General features: G+C 41.0%; 1 protein-coding gene across 21 annotated transcripts in view; it reads left to right on the top strand.

The window, feature by feature from the left end:
* KIF21A (kinesin family member 21A) overlaps window positions 1–25,454 on the top strand; it is a 122,473-nt gene that overhangs the window by 47,821 nt on the left and 49,198 nt on the right. For all 21 annotated transcript variants that reach the window (XM_084802897.1, XM_084802886.1, XM_084802900.1 and 18 more), the window contains exons 2-10: window positions 13,037–13,259; window positions 13,391–13,573; window positions 14,559–14,708; window positions 15,627–15,761; window positions 16,203–16,370; window positions 18,872–18,987; window positions 23,491–23,686; window positions 24,014–24,203; window positions 24,587–24,650. In XM_084802897.1, coding sequence (XP_084659023.1) covers window positions 13,037–13,259; window positions 13,391–13,573; window positions 14,559–14,708; window positions 15,627–15,761; window positions 16,203–16,370; window positions 18,872–18,987; window positions 23,491–23,686; window positions 24,014–24,203; window positions 24,587–24,650 — 1,425 coding nt within the window. The remainder of the gene's footprint in view (window positions 1–13,036; window positions 13,260–13,390; window positions 13,574–14,558; window positions 14,709–15,626; window positions 15,762–16,202; window positions 16,371–18,871; window positions 18,988–23,490; window positions 23,687–24,013; window positions 24,204–24,586; window positions 24,651–25,454) is intronic.

A 25,454-nucleotide genomic window follows, 5' to 3' on the forward strand; every position in this document is an offset into this window, starting at 1 on the left:
CATATGTGCATGCTTGTCCTGTCCAGCATGACCAGTAATTACGGGGTCTCGAGGGGAGCCATACCTGGAAGATGGGATGGAAAAGAGAGAGCCGAGACCAAGTAGCGTTCCTATCAAGGTCTGTTTATTGAATCGAAAGCAAAAGCTTATAGAGGGTGGAGGCAGGAGCCAAGCAGTAGGGGAGGGGGCCGAGAATGCCTCCAGGTGATCCCAGCAGGGGACCATCCTATGGTTCATCTCAGAACAATTCCTATCTTAGCTAACTATCTCTTGGAAAGTCCCGAGCTAACCTGCTAAATAACAGCTGCAGGGGGTGAAAGGAGGAAGTTAGCTAACCTGCTAAACAACATCTGCAGAGGCTGAAAAGAGGAAGTTATGCAGGGGCTGAAAGGAGGAAGTTAGCTTTGGAATGGGGCATCAGTATCTTGCCAGTAGACTCTTTTGGCCTTGAATGACCCTGGGTTGGCTCTGAACACATGCTGAGGCCAGGGTTATCATTTACTGTCTTATTTTGGGGGACAGGATCTTTCTCTGATCCTGGAACTCACCAGTTCAGCTCGACTGCCTGGCCAGGGAGCTCCAGTGACCCTGTTGTCTCCGTCTCCCCATTTTGGGGTTTATAAGTACACATAGCTGTGCCTGGCTTCTTTATGTGACTTGTCCAACACAGGTCCTATGCTTGCATAGCAAGCACTTTACCAACTGAACCATCCTTCAAAAGCCCCTGTGTTTTCCTGAGGTCCAGTTTATAGCGATTTGTTACATAGTATTAAATATGATCATTAAAAGTCCTTCTGCTTGAGAGGCAAAACACATGCATGTTCCACATCATGTCTCCCTGCACCACTGATGTGACTACCATTTGTTGAACGTAAAGGCGGCCTAATTCAGTTCTAATGGCCACCCTGAAACCGTGTTTAACTGTATTGGCTTTTGCCCACTGAGTCATCTCACTGCCCAACAGCTCCGTATAAACAACAGGTTTAGTTATTATAACCAGAAGTTTTTTTAGATGAAAAACAGCACCCCTTTCTTGATGGATGCATTTTATCTTTCTGATTCTTCAGAATGCTGCCTTTGAAGGGCTCTTTGGCGTATGTTCCTCTCTCCCTGCCTCACTCTAGCATTTTTCTTTCCTTCCCTGATTTGGATTGATCACCCTCAATCTAAGTTTGGAAACAACATGGCATTAGTATTACTCACAGATTACTCTGTATCACCCAGGTCCTCAGCATCATAACGTGTATTTTCATAAGTCCCCGTGCACCTGTATAGACACGTGTTATGTTGAATCACAGTTATTTTTGTATCTACCTTATTTCCTGTATGACATAACGAAGTTCCAGGTGATAAGGACCTAAAGTTTATTCTTTATCTCTCCTATATTACCTAGCATAGTATTATACAAATAAAGAATTAATACCCCCTTTTAAATGGAATTGATTCTCGGAGGAATTTTTCCCCGGTTTTTCTGGAAACAATTGATTCTAATCTAGTTTAGCCTACCATTTTGTTGATAAGGCAAGAACCCTTAGGGTAATTTTTCCTAAGGGGTTGAGACTAATGGCTTTAGGTAGCTCTTAGCATCAAGGAACAAAACCAAACAAAACCTCTAATGGCGGTTTTTGCTTAGCATCTAAGACTCAAATCTGACCTTTGGTGCCAGAGTTAATGGAAGACATTATCTGTTTCCCCAGATCTTCAGTTCAGAAAAAAGATCCAGGGCATGTGTCAAAGATGCCGTGTTCTCTAATGTTTCTTCAGAGTGGGAGGGAGAAGAACCGTGCTCATTCCCCTTTCCCTTTGAATTCTGATTACAGTGTAATGGTACTAGGCATTTTAAAGGCGATGGGGCAAATTACACAGGCAAGACTCAGAAGAACAGCTGTTCGCAGCCTTCCTGTCACAGACTTCACAGAGTTACTCTCACAATCCCTGACAGTATTCACCTGACTTTCTCAATGGCAAATAATCTGGAAAACAAAGCAACTGTATGGAAGCTTGGCTATTGAAATGATGATTTTATTGAAATAAAATTTCATTTCACATGCTGTTGTACAGTCTGTGCACGTCTTTAAAAATATGGTCTTCTGATTGTGTAGGAGCCTTTTGAAAATTATTATTACTTAATAAAAAGTGACTTGTTCCTTGTGTTTTATTGATATTCTTCAGGTCAGGTCATCTGTCTCATTACACTTAGCAAGCCTGGTAGCTCAGGTTACCAGGGCTTTTTTCATAGTGAATCCAATACGCTACTCTGTGTGTGTGTGTGTGTGTGTGTGTGTGTGTGTGTGTGTGTGTGTGTGCATGTGTATTTGTTCCTGGGTATAAGGTGCTTGTGGGTAATGGAGGCCAGAGGCCAACCTTGGGTGGATTCCTCAGAAGCCATCCATTTTATTGCTTGAGACATATTGGACCACAGTATTAAGGTTTATTCATTTATATTTTATATATACATTCTTATATATACATTTGTGTACCATGTGGGTGCAGTGCCCACAGAGGTCAGAAGAGGATGTCACGTCACACCATGTGGGTACATGGAACTGAGCCCAGGTCCTCTTCAAGGGTAGTAAGTGCTTTTAACTTTTTAAGCCACCTCTTCAGCCCCACTAAGATTGTATTTAACAGGAAAAAATATGGTGGAAGAAGTGGCATTGTTTTTGGGGTGTGGCCAGAGCACCCTAACAGATGGGGTCTGGGTCCCACCTCTGGAAATTCTATTTAACATAGGGCCAGGCCTGAGAACTGGCACTGTTCTTATCTATTGTCACTAGCTACGCTTGACACTCCCTGCATGTTTCTGATGTGCTGATTATAAATAAGCTTCCCCCTCTCTGTGACTGAGATATGCATCTCCACAGTCTTAGAGATTACCTGCTCTTAGTGCCTCGTGGGTGGACTGAGTATACATCACAGAGTACCCGGGACGGTCCTAAGTTATGAGTGCTGCTTTGGAATGATTTCCTGTAGTGTCCCCTTTTCCTTCAAAAGACCCAGTTTGAACAGTAGATTGTAAGATGCTTGTACCCGCGCCTTACAGTTTTAGGCACTCACTCCCTGGTCATATGAAGCTGAAGGTCAAGTGTAAGTTCCCCTTACTATTATTACAAATGATACAAGGACAGTGGCACTAAAGAACACAGAGATTCTTTTCCTAGAGATCAAAATCCAAAAATGGGGTTAGCAAAGTTGCATTCTTTCTGGAAACTTTGGGAGGAATCTTCCACTGTTGCCCTTCCCTGTTTATGAAGCGCGTGTATTCTTTGGCTTGTGATCTGTTGTTCTATAGAGTCATATGAGGTCTCTTGCGAGGAAATAACCTAATAAGAAGACAGTAAATTTAGGCAGTATAATAATAGACTCTGTTATCTCCCAAAAGCATAAGGAGTTTCATTTATAAATTTGCTGGTGCCCTCAGTGTTGTGCAGTGTCTTGTCTTATAGGGCACAAGAGGAAGACGGTTCTTATAGTTCCCATAGTGTGCTAGGAACCATCTACAACAGACAGTAGAAGGTTAAAATGGGCGATAGAGGCTGCCATGATCTACTTATGGGAATGGACGAAAAGAAGGTTTGAAAACAGGGGCCAGAAACCTCAGTGGCTTGATATTATGACAAGTGATATCTATCCTAACTCTTAGAAAATAAACAAAAAGGAGCACTCATACCCGTAAAATAAATAAATAAATCTTAATAAATAAATAAATAAATCACATTAAGAGTCAAATCGGGGAAGGGAGTAAGGGGAAAATGGGAGGGAGGGAGGAATGGGAGGATACAAGGGATGGGATAACAATTGAGATGTAATATGAATAAATTAATAAAATATATTTTTAAAAAAGAATCAAATGGAAAACCAGTAAGCAGTAGTCAATGCTGATGATCATTCAGTACAACAACAGCAGAGAAAAGAAAGACAAACAGTCAGTGCCCAGGAGGATCTGGTGCTGGCAGTGTATTAGGAAGAACAGTGGTGTTAACGAGGTACCAGAAGAGCAGGCTACAATAGGTGTGGGTCAAGGAGCCTCCTAGAGAGGGAATCGGGTTAGGTTAGTGAGTGAACTAGAAAACTACCACTGTGGCACGGGCATGAGGTCAAAATAACTCAAGCAGTAAAACAAGGTGAAACAGAGTTAACAAAGACATGCATGCCACAGGACGTAGCCATGAGACTGGGTTAGGGACAACTGTGTGCTTTTTCTAGCATGGTAAGGAAATCAACAGTGGCCAACCGCAGAAAGAAGGCATTTGCCGGGTGCTTTTCTTCTTTCTTGGAAAATATCTTACCAGTCATTTAGCGAAAGATAGGCTATTGCTTGACGTTGGAGAGGTGTGAGCGTCAAAGTCTGAAGAGCATTATCACAAACAATTTGAAAACACAGGTCTGGTTGGCAGTATCCTTGTACTGTGTTTATGTTAGCATCTAGTTGGGAAAGGAAATATGGCTCCTCCCCTGCAGCAACCCCCCTCCCCCCCACGCCCCCTCCCCCGCACACACAATATACTATAAATTCCACTAGCATGGTATTATCTAGCAGGCATTTTTTTCAGTAACTACAAGTCACTAACATTCCAGTCTTTAGCAGTTAATGCACACATTTCGGTAGCAGGACCTATTGTACCATAATAATTACAATCCACCTTTCAACCAAAGTAGCTGCCTGGGGAGTTCTGTTCCTTCCTGAATGGGGTTCTCTTATTGGCTATAGAGGGAGATAACAATGATGATGATGATGATGATGGGCGAGACCTCTCATTTTGTAAGCTAAAGATGTAGCTCAGTTGCATAGTGTTCTTAACTTGGCATGCAAGAGGCCCTGAGTTCTGTTTCCAGCGGTGGTGCACCCCTCCTCTCTCTCTGTCTCTCTGTCTCTCTCTTAGGCACACACACACACACACACACACACACACACACACACACACACACACACAGAGAGATACAGAGAGAGACAGAGAGAGACAGAGACGAGAGAGATAGAGACAGAGACAGAGACAAGAGAGAGACAGAGACAGAGAGATACACACACACACCGTGTTTGTTAATAGGGGGAGCACTGGTTGGGAAGAGGGGTTTCAGTGGAAGGGGGAAGACATGAGAGAAGGGAATGGGGAGGTGTGAAAACAACCAGGTTTGTTAGAGACATGTCTGAAACTGCCAATGAATTTTTTAAAAAAGTCATAAAACTCCTAATGGGGCCGGAGATCTGACTCAGTGTTTGAGAGAACTCCCTGCTGCTGTAGAGCACCCGAGTTCAGCTCCCACGCTGTGAGGTGGCTTGCAACCTCTTGGCTCTCCAGCTCCGGGGAATCTGACACTCTCTTCTGGCCTTTGTAGGCCCCCACACATGTGGTCTACACGCCCATAGATAGACTCAAGCACACACACAAAATGCTCTTGTTGTATTTCATATTGACATAAATGGCAGGGTGAATAAAATTTGATTTATCACTACTGTGAAAAAATAATTTTGGAATTGTGGCTTTGCAAATGAAGGCGTAAAATACTCAACTTGATTATCTTTGCTTAGCATTATGTATAAATGGAGTTGTCCCAGCAGTCGGGAGACAGAGGCGGGAGGATCGCTGTGAGTTCGAGGCCAACTTGGTCTACAAATGAGTCTAGGACAGCCAAGGCTACACAGAGAAACCCTGTCTTGAAAAAACAAAAATAAATAAATAAATAAATAAATGAATGGAGTTGTGTGTCTGTATACATAGAGATGCAGATTGATAATGTTCAGCGCTGTATTTATATATGTTTAGAGCAACAATTTCACATTTAGATTCTTCTAAAACGCAGGACTTTCAACCTGTACTTATAAATAAATAAATAAATAAATAAATAAATAAATAAATAAATAAAACAATAGTTAAAGGACCCAAAAAGTAAATCATTCATTCTTCATGGAAGACCCAGACTCACTAAAGATATTGTGCTGACTGAAGAGGAACTGGCTTAGGGAATTTTCAAGTGGCCTTGTAGTAATAGTGCCAACACTGCATACCTACGTAGGCTTTCAGGCCACACTGTGCCTTATTTGTTCATGATGCCGCAATGTGGATTTGGCAGTGATATCTTATAGATGTTTTATGGTTAAGTTAATTGAGGCTGAGAGAATAGTGTGCCCAAGGTTACTGCTAGTGTGGGAAAAGACCTACGAAGAGTTTGATACTTGATATCTGCTTACAGGTGGCAAGCTAGCCTTTTGCCTTTCCTGAGTACTGGCAGAAGGATGGAAGCCAAGTGGTTTAATTATTCACAGTATTGTCAGTACTGCGGTCCGCATATTTTAAGCGAGGGCTTTCCTTCTGTCCTGATCCAGTAGGTGCAGTGCAGATGCTGTGCATGCAATCGGGGTACTGAGAAACTTCCCAAGAGGGCTTGGGAATGCAGTGCTTACATGGAAAGCCGGAGCAAAGCAACCATTGTCTGACGGAAGATGCTCCCTCCCTTTTGAGGTTGCACGCTGAAAACAAGATCTGAGCAGCCAGGGGCTTGCAGTGTGAGCAGTGATGCTGAGGCCCCTCCATGCATTGTTGTGATCGCGTGGCAGGGTTGAGCGGCAGACTTGGGTCTGCTGGGTTTCTTTTCTGAAATTTTAGCTGAAAAGATTGCAAGTATGACCCTTTGTTGCAAAGTATGTTTGTCTGTTTATACCAGCATATTTTGAAACTAGGTCTCTGGGCTTACTTAACATATTCAGCTATATAAATAGTTTGTTTGTTGTGAAGGTAAGAAAATGGGGTGTGAGGTACAATTTTGACAAACTTACTAGGTTTGGTCTCAGAATGTCCTGTGACTTTCTGATGTCACCATGAGAGTCACAGTCCCCAGAACCATCTTGTGCTGGAGTTTCCAATGGAAATGAAGGACAAAGGCAGAAGCATTACAACTAATGATGGATGAGGTACCTAGCAGAGCACAATGTAGTTGACATAGAAAACCTTGGCTTTGTTTCCTTGACTAGTTAAAATATGACTTGGACCTGTAACGAACCTTAGAAACACTAAATAAACTAGGCTCTTCCATCTTATAGCTTATAGCAAATCAGAGATAGAGCATCACTGGACACTGCTCAAGAATGGATTTCTTATAACCGAGCAGGAACAGGGCATAGTATTGACCCAGTCTCTCTTTAGAATATGTTCTTTATCTGCAGAGACTCCTTAGTGGAGAAGCAATAGTTCAGCTTGATATATACTATATGTACTAAAGCATGAGCTGGTTTCTGGAAGAAGTAAATAATTTGGCTCGAGGAAAAGGATAAGGCCTCCAAAGTCTGTGAGACTTTGAAAAAAAAAAATCACAATTTGCAGATAAGTAGGGGATCAACATTCCAGGTAGATGGCAAACCACATATGTAATATGGCAAAGGACCAGGTAGCGACAGAAGGTTTAAAATAGCTCAAAGTGAATTGATGTGGACATAGCAAAGTAAGAAGAATTCAGATGAGGGAATTCTTTTATTTATTTTTATTTTTTTACTTCAAATTCTTTTTCTTTTTTTTTTTAAATTAATTTATTCTTGTTACATCTCAATGGTTATCCCATCCCTTGTGTCCTCCCATTCCTCCCTCCCTCCCATTTTCCTCTTAACTCCCCTCCCCTATGACTGTGACTGAGGGGGGCCTCCTCCCCCTCTATACGTTCATAGGGTATCAAGTCTCTTCTTGGTGAGGAAATTCTTAAGAGTCCAACCTGAATGTGGACGTTTATCTGGCAAAGACTGACCTTTCTCTGTAGTTTGCGCAATTGGCTGCGTAGTTGGAATTTAGAAAACAAGGGTGCCACAACAACTAGATGCAGTAGGGGTTCAAAAAAATATGAGGTTATGGATCAGATCACATTTATGTTATTCATTTATTTATTTATTTATTTATTAAATAGGCCATTGCAATGCATCTCTGGGTAAACAGGAACACACTATGGAGACCCAGCTGGACTGGACCTCACAGAGATCCACCAGCCTCCGCCTCCTAAGTCCTGGAATTAAAGGCATGTGCCACCACGTTTGGCCTAGAAACAGGTCTCCAAGAGCGGAGAGATAAGATGGCCTGCATTCTCTCAGAGCACCTTCAGTTTCAGGCAAGACTACGTGCTAAAGGAAAGGTGCACGTGTGAGAGGAGGGCTGGGTTTGTTCATGTTTCATCACCCGAAAATTCAAAAGCTTGCTTTGTGTTCTCCTTTACGCTGTCAACCTAGTTACAACAAATTACAGTTTTTAGTACTTTATAATTATACATGTGACATAATTATATGTATAATTATATATTTAGAATAGTTTAGATCTATAGATTAATTACGGATAAGTAATCTATAATTATTTATGTTATATATAGTTTACCAATATAATTCTGATGTGTAATATTAGAATATTTTATCCTAACTAGTCAATGCTATTTGTGTCACACAAAACTTTCTTTTAGAAGCCACTTAAAATATTTCTAGCTGTATGATTATATGGTTTAAAAACTTGCAAGGTTTTTTTTTCTTTTTATGTTTTAGCCAAAATGTTTATATTACAAAATGCAGTATTCATAGTTTCAGCCTTACGTGAGTATGCCTAATGATGTGATATTATACATAAAACTACTAAGAAATAAAGTTTGAGAATATGCAACGGTAAATCTCAGATTCTTCTTTGTTTATTTTCTTTTTAAGGACTGGTATATTTTTTTTTTCTTGTCTAATCTAAGATAATTTCAATATTGTAGTTCGTAACTACATAAATGTTGAGTTTTTTTTTTGTTTTTTGTTTTTGTTTTTTCATTAGAAGCAATGAATTGGCTTGGGCTTGAATTTAAAGAGAAAAGTTTTCACTCAGATGTGATTAGGGATTTGGCCATCTTAAACGACTAATTTTTGAAGGAGGCTTGAAAGAGAATTAATGACTCAGGGAGCCTTTGAAGATTGCTCCTACTTCTCTGTGTCTCGGGAGACCATCTCAGAAATTGCCTTTGCCTGGGTCTTGTAGAAAAGGAGTTTGGCATGCCTTTTAACAACTAAAACTATGCTTTCTCCTCCACCCATGCCAATGAGTGGAATTAGGCATCATCTCTGTTTTAAACAGATCCTCCCTTCTATTAGCAAGAGCATCAATCAGGTAAGTGTAGGTTAGGAGGTCAGTGTAAAGACAGGGTGACAATGGCATTCTAAAACTGGCTGGCAGATCTGCAATTCAAATGGCTCCTAATTTTCCCTAGGTATGTCGAAACAAAATTGAAAGTAAATAATCCAGTCAGTCGGCTTATGGTTTATAATGCCTTACTTAAAATCAAGTAACTGGTCTCACAGGAGAGTACTGGCTCTGTTTCAATATAAGGTTGCACCTCATCCTGTCACAAGGAATCTGTTATGTTCTCAGAGCAGCCCAGCTGACCTAAAGCTGGGTAGAAAGCAAGAGGCCTGAAGTTAATGAGATGGCAACATACTGAGCTAGGTATGACTTGGTGCTGGAGGGCAAAGAGGTCATGGGAGCGTCCAGATTCACTGATATCTGGCCAGAGATTGGAAATGAGATGCTCTGTTTCGCAAAGGAGCTTGGGATTGAAAGGGTGGAGAGGAGTGAACGGGGAAAGGGAACATCCCACTCGCAGGCACAAAAGCAAAAGAAAGAGTCCAGCTGCTGAAAGGATGAAAAAAACCCTTACCCCTTCCTGGTCAACAGAACTCTCTTTTAAGGCAAGGAGTAGCACAGCAAGGCAGGGAAGAGCTACACTGTGGAGTTCGCTGGCTCCACGAGCTGCTTGTCCTACAGGGAATCAATACGCTTCGTGCAGAACAGACTTCTGGGGGCAAGCCTGGGAGGAGGCTCTGAGAGGAGGAGATGTGTAATATTCCCAGTAAGAGATAGCCAGGGCCTTAATTAGGGTGGCGTGAAGGGTGGGAAAGGGCACAGGCCGACTGAGGAGCTATTTCAGGAATAATTAGTAGCTCCTGAGATAGGAAGGGGGCGGAACTGGCGTTCCCCTGAGGTGCTTCTGACTGCTCTGGTTCTGTGTTCACAACAGTCACCAGCCCTTTTCTCGAAGGCAGCTGGAGTTATGTGTGTGATGTGGTCTCCTTCTTATAACCGAGTGAAGCAGAGAAAAGAGGGAGCCGTTGGGAAACGAGAGGATATTAATTTTGAGAAGCACCGCCCGAGAAGAGCACAGGAAACAAGAAAGTGGAAGGCGCTGTTACCATGAGCAGTTTTATAAGCTTATTACTTTTTAAAAAATGAAATAATTTTAGGTTAGCCATAGAGAGCGACAGGCTTGGTCATGACATCTTCATCTTTTTGCCATGTGTTATTAGTCCCCTTATTCTCATTTGTCCCTGTTCCCAACTGCCCTCTCCCACGTCCCCCTCCCGTGTTAGGCTGTTTGTTTTCACGCAGTTACTCTCACCTTCTGCTTTCTTATTATCTGCCTTAAGATCTCTTCTTCCACTGCGTGATCCTTAATTTAGTTTTAACATCTATTCATCCATATTATGTATATATGTATATATATGTATATTTATATGCACAAATAATATATATGTATATTTATATGCACAAATATATATATGTATATATATGTATATTTATATGCACAAATAATTTTAAATTTAGGTTCACTGGCTGTTTTATGGTCTATGATCATAGCTTCTTGTAAGAATTTTTTTTAATTGTTATACTATCTCTTTGCCTTTTCCTTTTTAAACATTTTATTTTATTTTTATTTATGTATATGTATGTCTCCCCCCTCACGTGTGTGTGTGTGTGTGTGTGTGTGTGACACACATAGGTTTATAGAGGCCAGAAAAACATGTTCAGTCCCCGGTATAATTATGTGCTGTTAGAAGCTATCTATTGTGTGTCCTGGAAACCTAACTCCAGTCCCCTGCAAAAGCGGCAAATGTTCTTACTGCAGAGCCGTCTCCCCAGTGACCCAGGATCTAATACCGTATCCTACGGTTAAACAGTGCTAGATCTAGAAAGAATTGTGGAGATTACAGCCTCCCTCCACAGGTGAGGGCGTTGGTTGGTGGTCTGCAGTGAGAGAAGTGGAGCCCGCGCTTATTGATGGGCACGTCACTGCCCCTCCCCTCCTTCCTAACCCGCTGCTTGGCAACCATTAAAGCAAACGTTATCTGAGACTCTACCATAAGGAAGGAGGTATCACTGCATAAGTAAGCGGAATTTGTACTTACTTCAGTATTCTCTTTTCTGTCTTTCCGTCACATCTGGACTCCTGGCTGAGCTATCCCTCATAAACAGATGAACTTGCTCTGCCTCTTTGCACCTGAGCTTGATCTCATAAAACAGGAATGTGGCACTAACGCTTCTAAGTTCTGTTACTTTCTCTGTCTTTACCATTTTTTATTTCCTGTGTGCGGTTGTCTTGTTTTTTCCTTGTTAAACTGCTTCTGTTTCTCCAAGGCCAGCAGGGATCTGTTTAAATACCTAGTGAGTACTGCTGCACATTGCCCAGGATGTCGTGTCTATAGAGTAATTAGAACAGGCCTAACCCAAGTCTAGTTTGTTCTCTTATGAGCATATTCCCATACTTTAAAAAATATTTATTTATTTATTATTATGTGTACAGTGCTCTGCCTGCAGGCCAGAAGAGGACACCAGATCCCAGTATAGATGGTTGTGAGCCAGCATGTAGTTGCTGGGAATTGAACTCAGGACCTCTGGAAGAGCAGTCTCCAGCCCAATACTTACTTTCCTTTGAGAACAGAGCAGGGAAGTACTGGGCTTTGGAACAGATGGCGTAGGAGTATGCTGTTGTCTTCTATGTGAAGGGAGGACAGCCCATATAATTTCATTGCCTTTTGTTGTTAAACAAACAAACAAACAAACAAACAAACACAAAAACTCCAAACCTCAGAAAATCCCAAATCATTTGATTTTACCAACAAAGACTCAGGAGCCAGATGCTGGGGTGAAAACTTGCTACCTCAGAGAGGCAAAGAAAGCACCCAGCTGACCTTCCTACTCAGCTCACATCCCAGAAGGAAAAAGTGAAAAGGCAAGAGCTAAAAACAAAAGGCTCAAAGCTAAAAGCCTCAACTCCCCAAGGCCAAAAGCCAAAAACCCAAGGCCAAGAGCTTGTTAGCTCAGCTGACAGCCTAGGAAGAGAAGGCTCTTCCCTTCCTGTCTTAAATACCCTTCAAAGTCCCTCCTGTCTGCTTAATCCCTGTCAGCTGGTTTTCTTGCTCCACCTCTTGACCTAGGGTTAACTTTATTAAATCCTGTGTGTAGAAAGCTCTTGGATTAAAGGTGTATGCTAAGTTGAGCCACACCATAACCACCTTATTACAATTATTCCAAGCAGAAAGTTCTTGGCTAAAAGGTGTGCGTTAGGGCGGAACCACAGCCAACAGGAAAGAGGGTTCACAATGTCGGGGTTCACAATGGATCAAAAATCCTGCAGCAGCCTTTTGCTTTGGAGGGAAAATATTGGACTGTCTATGTGTACCTATTTTTACTTTATTTTTGAAAACTCTTGCTTCCGATATATCTTAGTATATAATCAAAAAATAAAGTTGTGTATGCATTCCTATTATTAGCAAGTGATTACCTTTATTTATGTGTGTATTGTGAAGCTATACTTACATGTGTTAAGACTTCATAAGTCATGGTCACATGCATTTGGGAACCCCTGGTGAAGAGCTGGAACATGTGAGTGAGGGCATCAGGGTTAACTATCACTGTGCAATATTTCATTTTTGTGATGATCATTGGAAATAAAGAGGGAAATAGCAACGAGTAGCAGAGTTTATTTGACTGACGATTTCTTGCAGTAATAATGAAAATTATCTACCCAATAAGGATTTAATTTTAAGATGAACTTTACACTTTTTTTCATTATTTTAGGGATTACTAAAGTAACCCATTGGGGTTGTTAGGTAAGCCATTTTGTATACTGAAATTAATTCAGTGGAGGTCGGTTTATTTAATTTTTTTTTTTTTTTTTGGCCAAAAATTTAAGTCGCTGTTTATCTGAGGAGTGATTTTTTTTTCCTACTCTACATTATTTCTTTTCTGATTATTCTTCACAGAATAAGACCACAGCTTGCCAAAGAAAAGATCGAGGGCTGCCATCTCTGCACGTCTGTCACCCCTGGGGAGCCTCAGGTCGTCCTCGGGAAAGACAAGGCCTTCACCTTTGACTACGTGTTTGACATCGACTCCCAGCAGGAGCAGATCTACACCCAGTGCATCGAGAAACTCATCGAAGGCTGTTTTGAAGGGTACAATGCCACCGTCTTCGCGTATGGACAAGTAAATACCTTAATATTTTCATGGGAATTCTAATCCAGTTGCATTTCCGTTTTATGTCTCATGGTCTCTTGGTAATACGAACGATTAGTTATGTATTTGTTTATTTTTTCTCTGCTTCTTCTTTTGTTCAGACTGGAGCTGGGAAAACTTACACAATGGGAACGGGGTTTGACGTCAACATCATGGAGGAAGAGCAGGGCATCATTTCCCGGGCTGTTAAACACCTTTTCAAGAGCATTGAAGAAAAAAAGAGCACAGCGATTAAAAATGGGGTCCCTCCGCCTGAATTTAAAGTCAATGCCCAATTCTTAGAGGTAGTAGATTTGTTGTTAATTTTCTTTACGTTTCACCCACAATACCAAATCTTTATAATAGTGCTTTGCAGCTAGTACTCAAGGTTATTTTAGTAAATTAGCATTAGCTAATAGGTAATAAATAGACCTTACTCATGGATGTAATAATCTTGGTATTTATACTACAAATGCTTGAGAGTATCTCTATAAGTTAGAAGTATAATTAATATTGTTTATCTCAAAACCCTTCCTTAACAAATGATAAAGATAAAACTATTGTGGGTAATTTGGATGTGCTTATAAAGTGCTATTATTTTGTACATTAATGAATAAGAAAGCAATTAGTGAGTGTAAACACACAAAAGGGATAATTGTAAAGAAAAAGAAATATAGCATTAAGCTGAAATTGTAAAAATTAAAAAAAAAATCTTAAAAATCTCTGACGTTTAGGTTCAGTGTGGTGATGTATTTCTTTATTCCCAACATCTGAAAGGCAGATTGATGTAGGACCTCTGTGAGTTTCAGGTCTACTTAGTGAGTCCTGAGCTAGCCTGGGCTACTCAGTGAGACTCCCTACCCCCTGGGAGAACCTGATCTGCATAAGGTCCTAGGCTAGCCAGGGCTACCTCTAGTGAAGCCCAGCCCCCCTCTGCCCTTCCCTTGCCATCCTCCCCCAAATAGGAAGTATCTCTGATCTCACATTGGTTTTGCCTGTATCTGGTACACACTGGTCCAGTGTGCTTCTATCTTGCTAAGAGGCCATAGGTCATCTTAGCTTGCACCTGCCCTGTTTGTCACGATTAAGTCATTTACTGTTATTTTTACACTTATATCTGACATCTGCTTAGTATTCATAATTTATGATAATATACTAATTCACAGCTAAGTTGTGTTTTGAAGAAATAGTTGTCATTTTGAGGGCCATGGAAGATACTATGTGACCTATGTTAGAGGCTCACAGAAGCCACTTCTACACAATTAACCTTTTAATGTGTCTTCTTCATAGCTCTATAATGAAGAGGTCCTTGACTTGTTTGACACCACTCGGGATATTGATGCAAAAAATAAAAAATCAAATATAAGAATTCACGAAGATTCGGCTGGAGGAATTTATACTGTGGGAGTCACAACACGCACTGTGAATACAGAACCGGAGGTGACTGCGTTGTTAAACTACAGCCTACGTGGCTTTGAAAGCTGTCTTTACTGATAGCACACTTAAGATCAACGCATAAAATGGCTTTCTTTCAGTACAACAGCATTAAAAGTCTCTGCTTTCTTTGTATATATATATATATATATTTTTTTTTTTAAAAGAACATCATTATAAAAATCTGAGAGACCTAGCAAGAAGGTTGTATAAGTAAAGGCACCAGATGCCCAGCCTTCCATCCCAGGAACTCACGCAGTGGAAGGAAAACCAACAACCAAACTCCCAAATGTCTTCTGATCCTACACACGCACTCACGCACCATGGTGCTTACATGCACACTGAAATACATTAATGAGAAAACAAACTTAATGTGATGCTTGTGCTAATTTCATAGCATTACCACACTGTGGGAAGGGCCTAGTGCAGTGTATGCAATAGTATTCTTTCACAGCTAAAGAGGGCTAAAGAGTTAGGGCTGCAGTGTGAGAACACAATCCATTTGTCCTTCGCATGCGACATTTAGGATTGCGTCTCGGCTTCTATAGGGAAATGTTTAAGAGGGAAAAAAAATCTAAAAATTAAAAGAAAAGAAAAAGAAAAAACTTAAGATATAGAGTAGCCAGTCAAATTCACATTATTACGGAGTTTGTACCACAGCATTCTACTGTTAACAGTTTGGAATAGAAGCTGTAAATGTCAGTGAGTGCCAGACGATGGGACTTAGTGTTTTCTCCTAGTTAAAAAAGAAGAAGGCGCCATTATACTGAGAAGTTCGGCTCAGCTCTGCCTGTAACAAAAGTGATAGGATGAGAAACCTTGTTTCATAGCCTTTGCCACCGGAGGCTTTAGCTGGCGCCCAGGCAGAAGATTGGGTGGTGCTCGTTTGTGTGATGTCAAGTCCAGCCTTCTTCCCCTTGGCAGATGATGCAGTGTTTGAAGTTGGGCGCTCTCTCGCGCACCACGGCCAGCACCCAGATGAACGTACAGAGCTCTCGCTCCCATGCCATTTTTACCATCCACGTGTGTCAAACCCGAGTGTGCCCGCAAACAGATGCCGTGAGTCCAGTTTCCTTGTTTCTTAAGCTTTCCGCCTTTAGACCCTTAAATTGCGTGGATCTCAGGAGAGGTATTTGGTCCAAAGTTACTTAGCTTTTTTCTTTCTCTTAATTTCTACTTCTCATTTATTTAATCGAATCTGGCCAGTTGTGTAAGGCTTTGGGAAACAAGCATAACCAACAGTACTGAGTATTTGTTTGTTATGACCGAGTGGCGATGCTTTGCCATGAGAGCTGTTTCTATGTTTCCCTTTGTCGGGAGAGCCTTACCTCAGGACAGCTGATTTTTGTCTCCCAACCTCTTTCTGATGTTAGACTTACGTTTGTGTGGCTGCGTGGCTGTTTCTCTAGCTGTGTGAGGGAGTGAGGTGTGGACAAGCTTTCGGGGTGCTTGACGTCACATTAACAAGGCATTTTTTTCAATTGTCTTCCATAACCACAGGAGAATGCAACTGATAATAAGATGATTTCTGAGTCGCCGCAGATGAATGAATTTGAAACCCTGACGGCAAAGTTTCATTTTGTTGATCTAGCAGGATCAGAAAGACTGAAAAGGACTGGCGCTACTGGCGAGAGGGCCAAAGAGGGCATTTCCATCAACTGCGGACTTGTAAGATGACACTTCACGCAGAGGCTCATGGTCTTCCCGCTGTCCTTTCTCTGTTTAGTTTTGCTTGTTTGGTGTTCGGTATGCAGTGCAGCCTTGCCGCACAGTGATTCTCCTGCCTCAGCCTTGCCATCCTGTAGTTACAGGCATAAGTTAGGAGCCCCCAGCTTTCTTTTCTCTGCTGTAATTTGTACTATGTCTCCCGGAATCCGTTCATCAGTGATTTGAGGGGTGAAGTAAGTCGGTAACTTAGTGAGCCTTTGACCACACTGTGGACTTCCCCCCACCCCCATGCCGCAGGCTATAATTTGCTTTGCTTAACTTTTATAGCATGTGCAGAAGGTTATTATATATGGGAAAATAGTTATAAACTTCTTTCCACATTTGAAAACATACATTCGAAATAAACCCTTAAAGTTAAGTATTTCACTGGACAAGGCGTAAAGGTGGCCTTTACTGACAGTTTGTGACAGTCATTCTATTGACTGTGGATTAATCAGAAGTTTTTTAGCAATGACTTAAAAAAAAAAGTTTGTGTTAGGAATTAATTTTAATACTATGCCATCTAGTGGTATTTTGGTAGGAAAATGCCTCGTGTTTGAGTTAGCATAAGCTTTTGTTATGTGCAAGAAAATATTTTAGAGCAAGCTTTTGCATTCCAAATCTTTCCTTTTTGTTTTCTTCACTATAAAATCAGACCTTAGTTCCCACGTAAGCAGTAACACTGATGCACCCGGTGATGGTTCCTTGCATCCTTCCTGGCTTGCAGGTGGACCTCCAAAACATGCATTTTATTTTATTATATTTTTTTGTTTTTAATCAGTGCCCACTTACCCCTGTATGATAACATTTCTGTTAGAAATAATCCAGTGATACCACTCAGCTATTAAAAACAAGGAATTCCCAAAATTTGTGGACAAATGAATTGAACTAGAAATGATAATAATGAGTGAGTTAACCCAGAAGCAGAAAGAGTCAAATGGTATATACTCACTTATATCTGCACACTAGCCCAAAGGGCATGTTCCAGGATAGTCTTCACTTACCAGGAAAGTGGGACAGAGGGGAGGACATACTATTAGGACTCTAGATGAGAGAAGTATGGGAGAATGGCAAAGTAGAAGGATCCAGAGGGTCCTAAAAACCTACAAGAAGAACATTATGATAGGTAAATTTGGGCCCAGGGGTCCGGCTCAAACTAAGGCACCAGCCAAGGACAATACAGGCGGTAAACTTTAAACCCCTACCCAGATCTAGCCAATGGACAGGACATTCTCCACAGTTGAGTGGAGAGTGGGGTATGACTTTCACAGGTACTCTGATGCCTCATATTTGACCATGTCCCCTGGATGAGGAGGCCTGGTGGCACTCAGAGGAAGGATAGCAGGCTACCAAGAAGAGACTTGATACCCTATGAGCATATACAGGGGGAGGAAGTCCCCCTCAGTCACAGTCATAGGGGAGGGAAGTAAGGGGAAAATGGGAGGGAGGAAAGAATGGGAGGATACAAGGGATGGGATAACCATTGAGATGTAATATGAATAAATTAATAATGATAAAAAAAAGGAAATAGTTCAGTGAAGCTCATGAGAGGGGCCCTAACCTCCTAACACCAAGGTCCACCTTCCTAGTCAGGCCTGAATCCCACACTTTGAATATCGTTTTACAAGTATTAGGAGATATGTTCAGAAATGGACCAAATCCATTGCTCTATTTCCTGTTGAGGTGGTTGAACTTTGATGTGGCCAGTACTTGAGCGCATGCACTCTGGAGAAAGAGGCCATATGGTATGACTCTCACGACACTTGCTGAATAATGGCCTGACCCCAACAATTTGCATTTATGGCTGTCTTCACTACTGCAAGCTGAGGTGACTAGTGTGGTTAGTGTGTACCTTGTAGACACTAGCCTCTCCACAGCAGAAAAAACAGAAAGTAAAACCTTAGAATTTGTAACGACTTAACATTTTAAATGTTGGATATTAAACACATGTAACTTCATTGTATTTCTAAGGTCAGTTTTATTTGAGTAGTAGTTCCTTGCTCAGGGAAATGACACTAATATTTTTCTTGTGGCTATCTACGCTGTTACAAGAAACTTGGAAGGACTTGGGAACTGACTAAACATTTGATATCTCTAAGTTGGGAAAAGTGTAAAATATGCATTAGTAATTTTGTGAAGATGTAACCTGGTCAGACTTTGTCAGTCTTTAGACATTTCTGTTTTTAAGGAAAATCTCTGGATTTTTGAATGTCAGGAGTAACAGACATTACTAGGCTTTCACCTTTTCTTTTTTCTTTTTTTTTTATTAAGTTATTTATTTATTCACTTACATCCTGATCAAGACTTTTTGATTTTGAAATACAAATGTGAATTAAATCCAAATGCAGGTTCTTAATTTTGTCTTGTTTCCATTTTATTTCCCATAGGCAGTCCTTTCATTATTTAAAAGTCTATAATTAGTAAACATGCAGTTTTTTCCTCTCTCTCTCCTTTTCTATTAGTTGGCTCTTGGAAACGTAATCAGTGCCCTGGGTGACAAGAGCAAGAGGGCCACCCATGTCCCATATAGAGATTCCAAGCTGACGAGACTCCTGCAGGACTCCCTTGGGGGTAACAGGTATGGATTTGTAATTTTTCTTGGTTTGATTATGCATTCTTTTTTAAGCATACTTGTAAGACGTTTTTATAAGAACTGCTTTTTATTTTTAAAACAAATTAATAAGATGAAAAGATAATTATATTAGATACCTAAAATGTGCCCGTCGTTACGTCTATCATTATTTCTTTGTGGGTAGCGCTAGTGTTTCTGTTTTATAGACAATGAGCTAAAGCCTGAGAAGGTTAAACAGCTTATTCAAAGTTGCGTAACTTTGACAGGAAATCTATAACACGCTCGTTGTACACCAGCGTGGCTTCTGATTAGCACACAGGCGAGGCCTACCAGAATTCCTTTGAAAAATAAATGAAACCTTCTAGGAACTACAAAATAATTTAAATGTTACTGACAGTTTCTACAAAGTCTAAAATCGCAATTTGTTTTGTATCTGGAAGAAGTTAAAAAAAGAAAGCCAGTTGAATGAAAGCAGGGTGTGTGCTGGTTGTCTGCTGGCGTCAGCGGCCTTCCGCTCTGAGCCTTTGCACTGTAGGGCTTCATAGTTAAGCATCTTCCTCTGCTATGTAACCCCCTCTTTCTACCCCACTGACTGTATGAGGGGAACCCCTTTTCTTGGCATTTGAATCCATTCATGGCATCATTCAACAAGTTAAACTCAGCAAACCTCCTTTATTTTGATTTTAGATGTCTAAAAGTCATGTTTATTGAAAGATTGTAAGATGCTGCACAGCACACAGTCTGGGAATTAAATCTCTTTTTAGATAGCTTTCTTCTTCTTCTTTTTTTTTTTTTTAAAGGAATTTTGAATAATTTTTGAATTTAGGCTTAAAATCAGTTTGGCTTAGAAATAGAGCTTTGTTAAATTCAGACACATTTAAAAATATTTCTTCCTTTTATGTAATATTGGTATAGTCTTATCTCTTGTTAAATATATCCTATGTGTGAATGCAATATGACTTTCGTTGCTACATATTTCTTAACTTGTTTTTAGCACTTTCTGTCTGTATTTCAGAATCAATCTAGGTTTCATAAATCTTGTTTTAATTGTTTTTTGTACTTTCCTCCTCCTCCTCCTCCTCCTCCTCCTCCTCCTCCTCCTCCTTCTCTTCCTCTTTTACTTGTGGCAGGGTCTACCTATAGCCCTTGCTGTCCTGGAACGTCATATGTAGAGCAGGCTGGCCTTGAACTCACAGAGATCTACTTTCCCCTGCCTCCAAAGAGCTGGGGTTAAAGGTTTGTGCCACCACACCCAGCCCTGTGGTTCTTTATAAAACAAAGCCGACCAGATGCATACCTGCCCTTCACATACGCAGAGTTTGACTATCTCACCCATTTGAAAGGTTGCTTGTTCTTCAAGCGTGCTGAGCTGTTCTCACTGTGGAGCTGGCCTGCCTGGTGGGGTCCTGTCACTGGTTCCAGGGAACCCTTAGAGATGCCAGCCTTACTGCACTTCAGTTTCTGCCTAAACATTCAGAATTGAGTGCCCAGTTCAAAAGCAGTTTACTGAAAAAAAAAGGGGGTGGGGGTGGGGGTTGGAGAGATGGCTCAGTGGTTAAGAGCACTGCCTGCTCTTCCAAAAGACCGGGGTTCAATTCCCAGCATGCACATGGCAGCTCACAACTGTCTGTAACTCCAAGATCTGACACCCTCACACCAACACACATAAATTAAAATTAAATAAAAATATTTTTTAAAAACCCCAGAAGCATTGTACTTTGTTTAAATTAAGTAAAATAGCTCCCCCTTTTTTTGTAGCTTAAACAAATCAAACTTAAAAGAATTTAAAGTTACAGTTTTTAATAAACGAGCTTTTATATGTTTATAATGTCTAACTATAACACTGTATAATAGAACTTTCTAAAGTGCAACATATAAGCCTTGTATATTGTTATGCTATGCTATAGTGCACACCTGGAAGAAATAGGTCTCCATATTAGCAATAGTTTCTTCTAAGTTAAAGATGGTTTCTTTAACATAGGATTATAAAAAGTAAATATATTTGATGTTTTCTTAGAGCATTTAACAAACTAATTCTTGGGACATATACTTTCGAATTATGTTCCATATGTGACATTTTCCTTCCTCTGTCATTTACAGCCAGTATTTCTAATTCCTGATTTTTGTAGTTCTTAATAAGTCCAGGACCTCAGTGCTTTTCAAAATATGTGTGAAGAGTAAGCCTCCCCGTCTTCCAGTTTGCAGTTGGCTGCTCCTGTCCACGGCTGTCCTCCGCCTGCCCTGTTTGTGACTCACTGTGTGAGCTTGGACTGGTCCATACTGTCATCAGTGGCATGAGCTGATTGGCTCCGGGAAGTTCAGATGCTGCAGAGGGCTGTGTGTGCTCACTCTCAGTCTCTGGACTGTAACAAGTACTTTGCAGAGTGGTACCCAGCTGGAGACTGCAATTCTAAGTGTTCTGCTCTCTACTCAGCATTCCATCAGTTCTCATCTTCTTCCTTTTGGTTTTTTTTTTTTTTTTTTTTTTTTTTTGAGACAGGGTTTCTCTGTGTAGCCTTGGATATCCTGGACTCACTTAGTAGACCAGGCTGGCCTGGAACTCATAGAGATCTGTCTGCCACTGCCTTCCCTGAGTGTTGGGATTAAACACATCACACCTGGCTCAGTTCTTTCTTTTAATTGACTACTTTATCTTCATACATTCATTCATACATACACACACAAATGAAAGGAGAAAAGATACAGAACATCACCTTTAATTTGCTGTATTTCTGAGATCAGGTCTCACTGCTTCGCATAGGTTGTCTTTAACTTGCAATCCCCCTGCATCAGCTTCGGCTTCCTTAACGGCTGATACTGTTCTTACAGAAAGGGCCGCGGTGAGCCTGTTGAGATTGCTAGAGGAAGGAAGCGTTCAAGGAGACTACTGACTACGACTGCTTGCCATTGGTCTTCTACCAGGGCTGGTCAACTGGGTCTTTAGATGCAGGTTCAATGTGTTAATGTCCTCACTCTTCCCTGAGTGTGGGTTTACACCCCCCCACCCCCCCCCCCACCCGTAGAAGATGGACACTGATGTGTGTGTTTTCCTCAACTGCTTGCCACATTAGTTTTTTGATACAGGATTTCATGCTCAATTTGGAGCTCACTGAGAAGCTAGATGGGGTGGCCAGCAAGCCCTGGGCATCCTTCGCCTCCACCTCCCAGGTGCTGAGATCGCAGAGCCATTTAAGGGGCTCACTTTACAAACTGAGCCATTCCCACAGTAGACGGGGCCGTGGGATCAATGCTAAGAAACCCGGACATGAAACCACAAATCAACACATTCGTATTGTCCGGCCTCAGGTTTTCAGCACATCTCCCTGTAGGTAGTTGCATCCTTGGAAGTTACAGTAAGCTGTGGGGCTTCTGTGGAAGAAAGAAGCTCAGTCGGTTTCAGAGGTTTCAGTTCGTGCTTGCTCATCATGCGAGGAGGCAAAGCACTGTGGCAGCTGGAGCCTGAGGGAGAGGAATGCCGTTTACTTAGTGGTTGACCAGGAGGTAGAGAAGGAGTGCTGGTACTCTGCTGTTCTTATATCATGTTAAATTGGATTGCAGGTGTCCAGGAGAGCTTTCACGTGACTCAATCACAGGCATAATAAATAGCTGGGGTATATAATAAGCATTTGACTATTCTATTTTAATGAGTCAGTTTATTGTGACTTCCATTGCTTTCCTGTGTAATCTGGTCAGAAGTCAAATGATAAACTTTGATTGTTCCACCACAAGTGATGGTTTTTTTTTTACAAGTGATGTTTTATACTGTGAAAAATTGAGGATATACTACATGTTTCTTCTGTTTGAATATGATTACATTTTATATAACACTCATAGCTGAATCAAGTTAAAGCATCACTGAAAAGGAAGAATTGTTTTAAACACTTTGAAAAGTTTAGATTCATTTTTTTTAAATGTGTATGTGTGAGTGCCTGCATGTATGCCTGTATACCACGTGTGTGCAGTGTCCCTGGACGCCAGAAGATGCTGTTGGATCCCACGAGGCTGGGGTTACAGAGGATAGTGAGCCGACATGTGGGTGCTGAGATTCAAATCTAGGTCTTCCAAGAGCAGCCAATGTTCTTAGTTGCTGAGCCATCTCTCCAGCTGTGGAAGAATTAAAAAAATAAATAAAATAAAATACTGAATGAAATCACTCATAACGTGCCATATTTGAGTTAAAATAATTATAGAAATACTGTGTGTACTGCCTCAAAAAGCTTACATAGATGTGAGAGACAAATGTATGTGCTTATGTATTTTTATGGTATGATGCACCAGAGAACACAATATGTATCCTTTCTCCCCTGTGTTACCCAAGTAGACAAAATCCTTTTGTTAAAATGGCCTTAAAGCATGGGGGCTTTTAAACTTGACTTTATTTGTAAGTTAGTAACATCAGTCTTGTTACCATCTCCAAGGGAAGAGGCCATCTAAATGGTAGGAACTTTAAAACGTGCATCTCAGTACTCGCTTTTATTTGTACAACTCAACATTGTTTGTAACTTTCAGCCAAACGATCATGATTGCCTGCGTCAGCCCTTCAGACAGGGACTTCATGGAGACACTGAACACACTGAAATATGCCAATCGGGCTAGAAATATCAAGAACAAGGTCATGGTCAATCAAGACAGAGCTAGTCAGCAGATCAATGCCCTGAGAAGCGAGATCACCAGGCTTCAGATGGAACTCATGGAATACAAAACGGTAAGCTCAAAGTATGGCTGCAGCTTCTGACACACTGAAAGCCTCCTGCGCCTTTCTGGAGCGGCTGCTTGTACTGTGTCTTGGGAGATAGTCTTTGGGAAGTCAGATTGTCTCGAATTCTTCAAAAGGCTTTTTATCCAATCCATAACTCTACTGACTAATGCACCCATGGAAGATAGTAGTTGAAGGAAATTGATTTTTTTGCCTTGGGGCTGGGAAGATTAAAAAAAAAAAGGCTGTTGTTGAACTGTGTGATCTTGGGGCGTCTTTAAAGAAAACTCTTGTGTACTTAAGGCCTCAACCAACAAGGGAATATTTCTTTCCAAGGGTAAGAGAATAATTGATGAGGAGGGCGTGGAAAGCATCAACGACATGTTTCATGAGAATGCTATGCTACAGACGGAAAATAATAACCTGCGTGTAAGAATAAAAGCCATGCAAGAGACTGTTGATGCGCTGAGGGCCAGAATCACACAGCTTGTCAGTGATCAGGCCAACCAAGTTCTTGTCAGGGCAGGTGAGTGTCGGGCGGGGCAGGTGAGAGATTAACTTCTGAAGGGCATAAAGCACTCTCTGTGTCAGCTATTGACTTAACGTAGTTAAAGTTGAAGCGTTGAACTTTTATGTGTATAACCTATGATTTTACGTTAAATACCTAATTTTAAAAATGAATAAATTCCTATATGGATAAAATGTGCTCTTTGCAACATTTTCTTTTATGGTCTTGCTCATGTAATTCAGGGTAGGACATTTGTTGTAGGAATTGTGTTTTAATTTGGCACCAACTTTCAAAACTGGGGCCTCATGCATGCCAGGCGAACACTGTGCTATTGAGATATACTAACAATAATGGAGTCTTTGTTTGAAAATAAAAATTTCATTCCATATTTTATCTTGCAGGTGAAGGGAATGAAGAGATTAGTAATATGATTCATAGTTACATCAAGGAAATTGAAGATCTCAGGTATAGTTTTCTATAAGAAAAACACATGCAATCATCTGCAATGCGTGTCAGTTCGTGCAGTGTTTATAGTATTTTCTGTGTGCTGGGATGGTTGCTCAGGAGCTGTTCGTGCTGTTTTTCAGTCCTATGGACCTGTTGACTTTAGAGGACTAGATGCTGGGCTTTCCCATAATGTCATATTCTAAAGCTAATTTTCCCCGTCTCCCTTCCCATGTTATTTTTCCATATTATCCTCTTAATGTTATTGCTAGACCTTTATTGGACATCTCTAAATCCGAGTATAGGACAGGCACACCTGATGCTGCTGAAGTTGTCCTTAGTGCCTTTCATACCTAGGGCTCTTTTCCCCATCATTTGGAAATACATCAGGGTCTACGAATCACCTTTAACTTTTCGGATTTTCTATTTCTTCCTGTTCTCTTCTGGTTCTCTAGCTCTTGTATGATTCCCTGAGGTTCTGCCTTCCCCGGTACATACATTTATATTTCATTAGACATGCTGCCGATGCTGACATTTGAGCACGCATGCCGTGAATTGGAGAAGGGCATGGCACCCGGAGGCCACAGTCTAGTAGAATATTATAACTAGACACATGCAGAAGATAGAAATGTCATACTTCAGTAAAAAAAAAAAAAGTCTTTCCATGGTAGGTGGATGTGGAGGCGTCTGTGGAAGAAAGGATTTGGGGGAATGGGCGTGTGAAACAGGATAGGAACGTTAAGCACTTCTGGAAGATTTTTAGTTTCCATCGTTAGCTCTGATGCTTGGCTACTTTCTCGTGGAGTAAAAACCCAATCAGCTCCA

This window comes from Acomys minous (assembly GCF_964271855.1).
Source record: "Acomys minous genome assembly, chromosome: 12".
Classification (NCBI taxonomy): Eukaryota; Metazoa; Chordata; class Mammalia; order Rodentia; family Muridae; genus Acomys; species Acomys minous.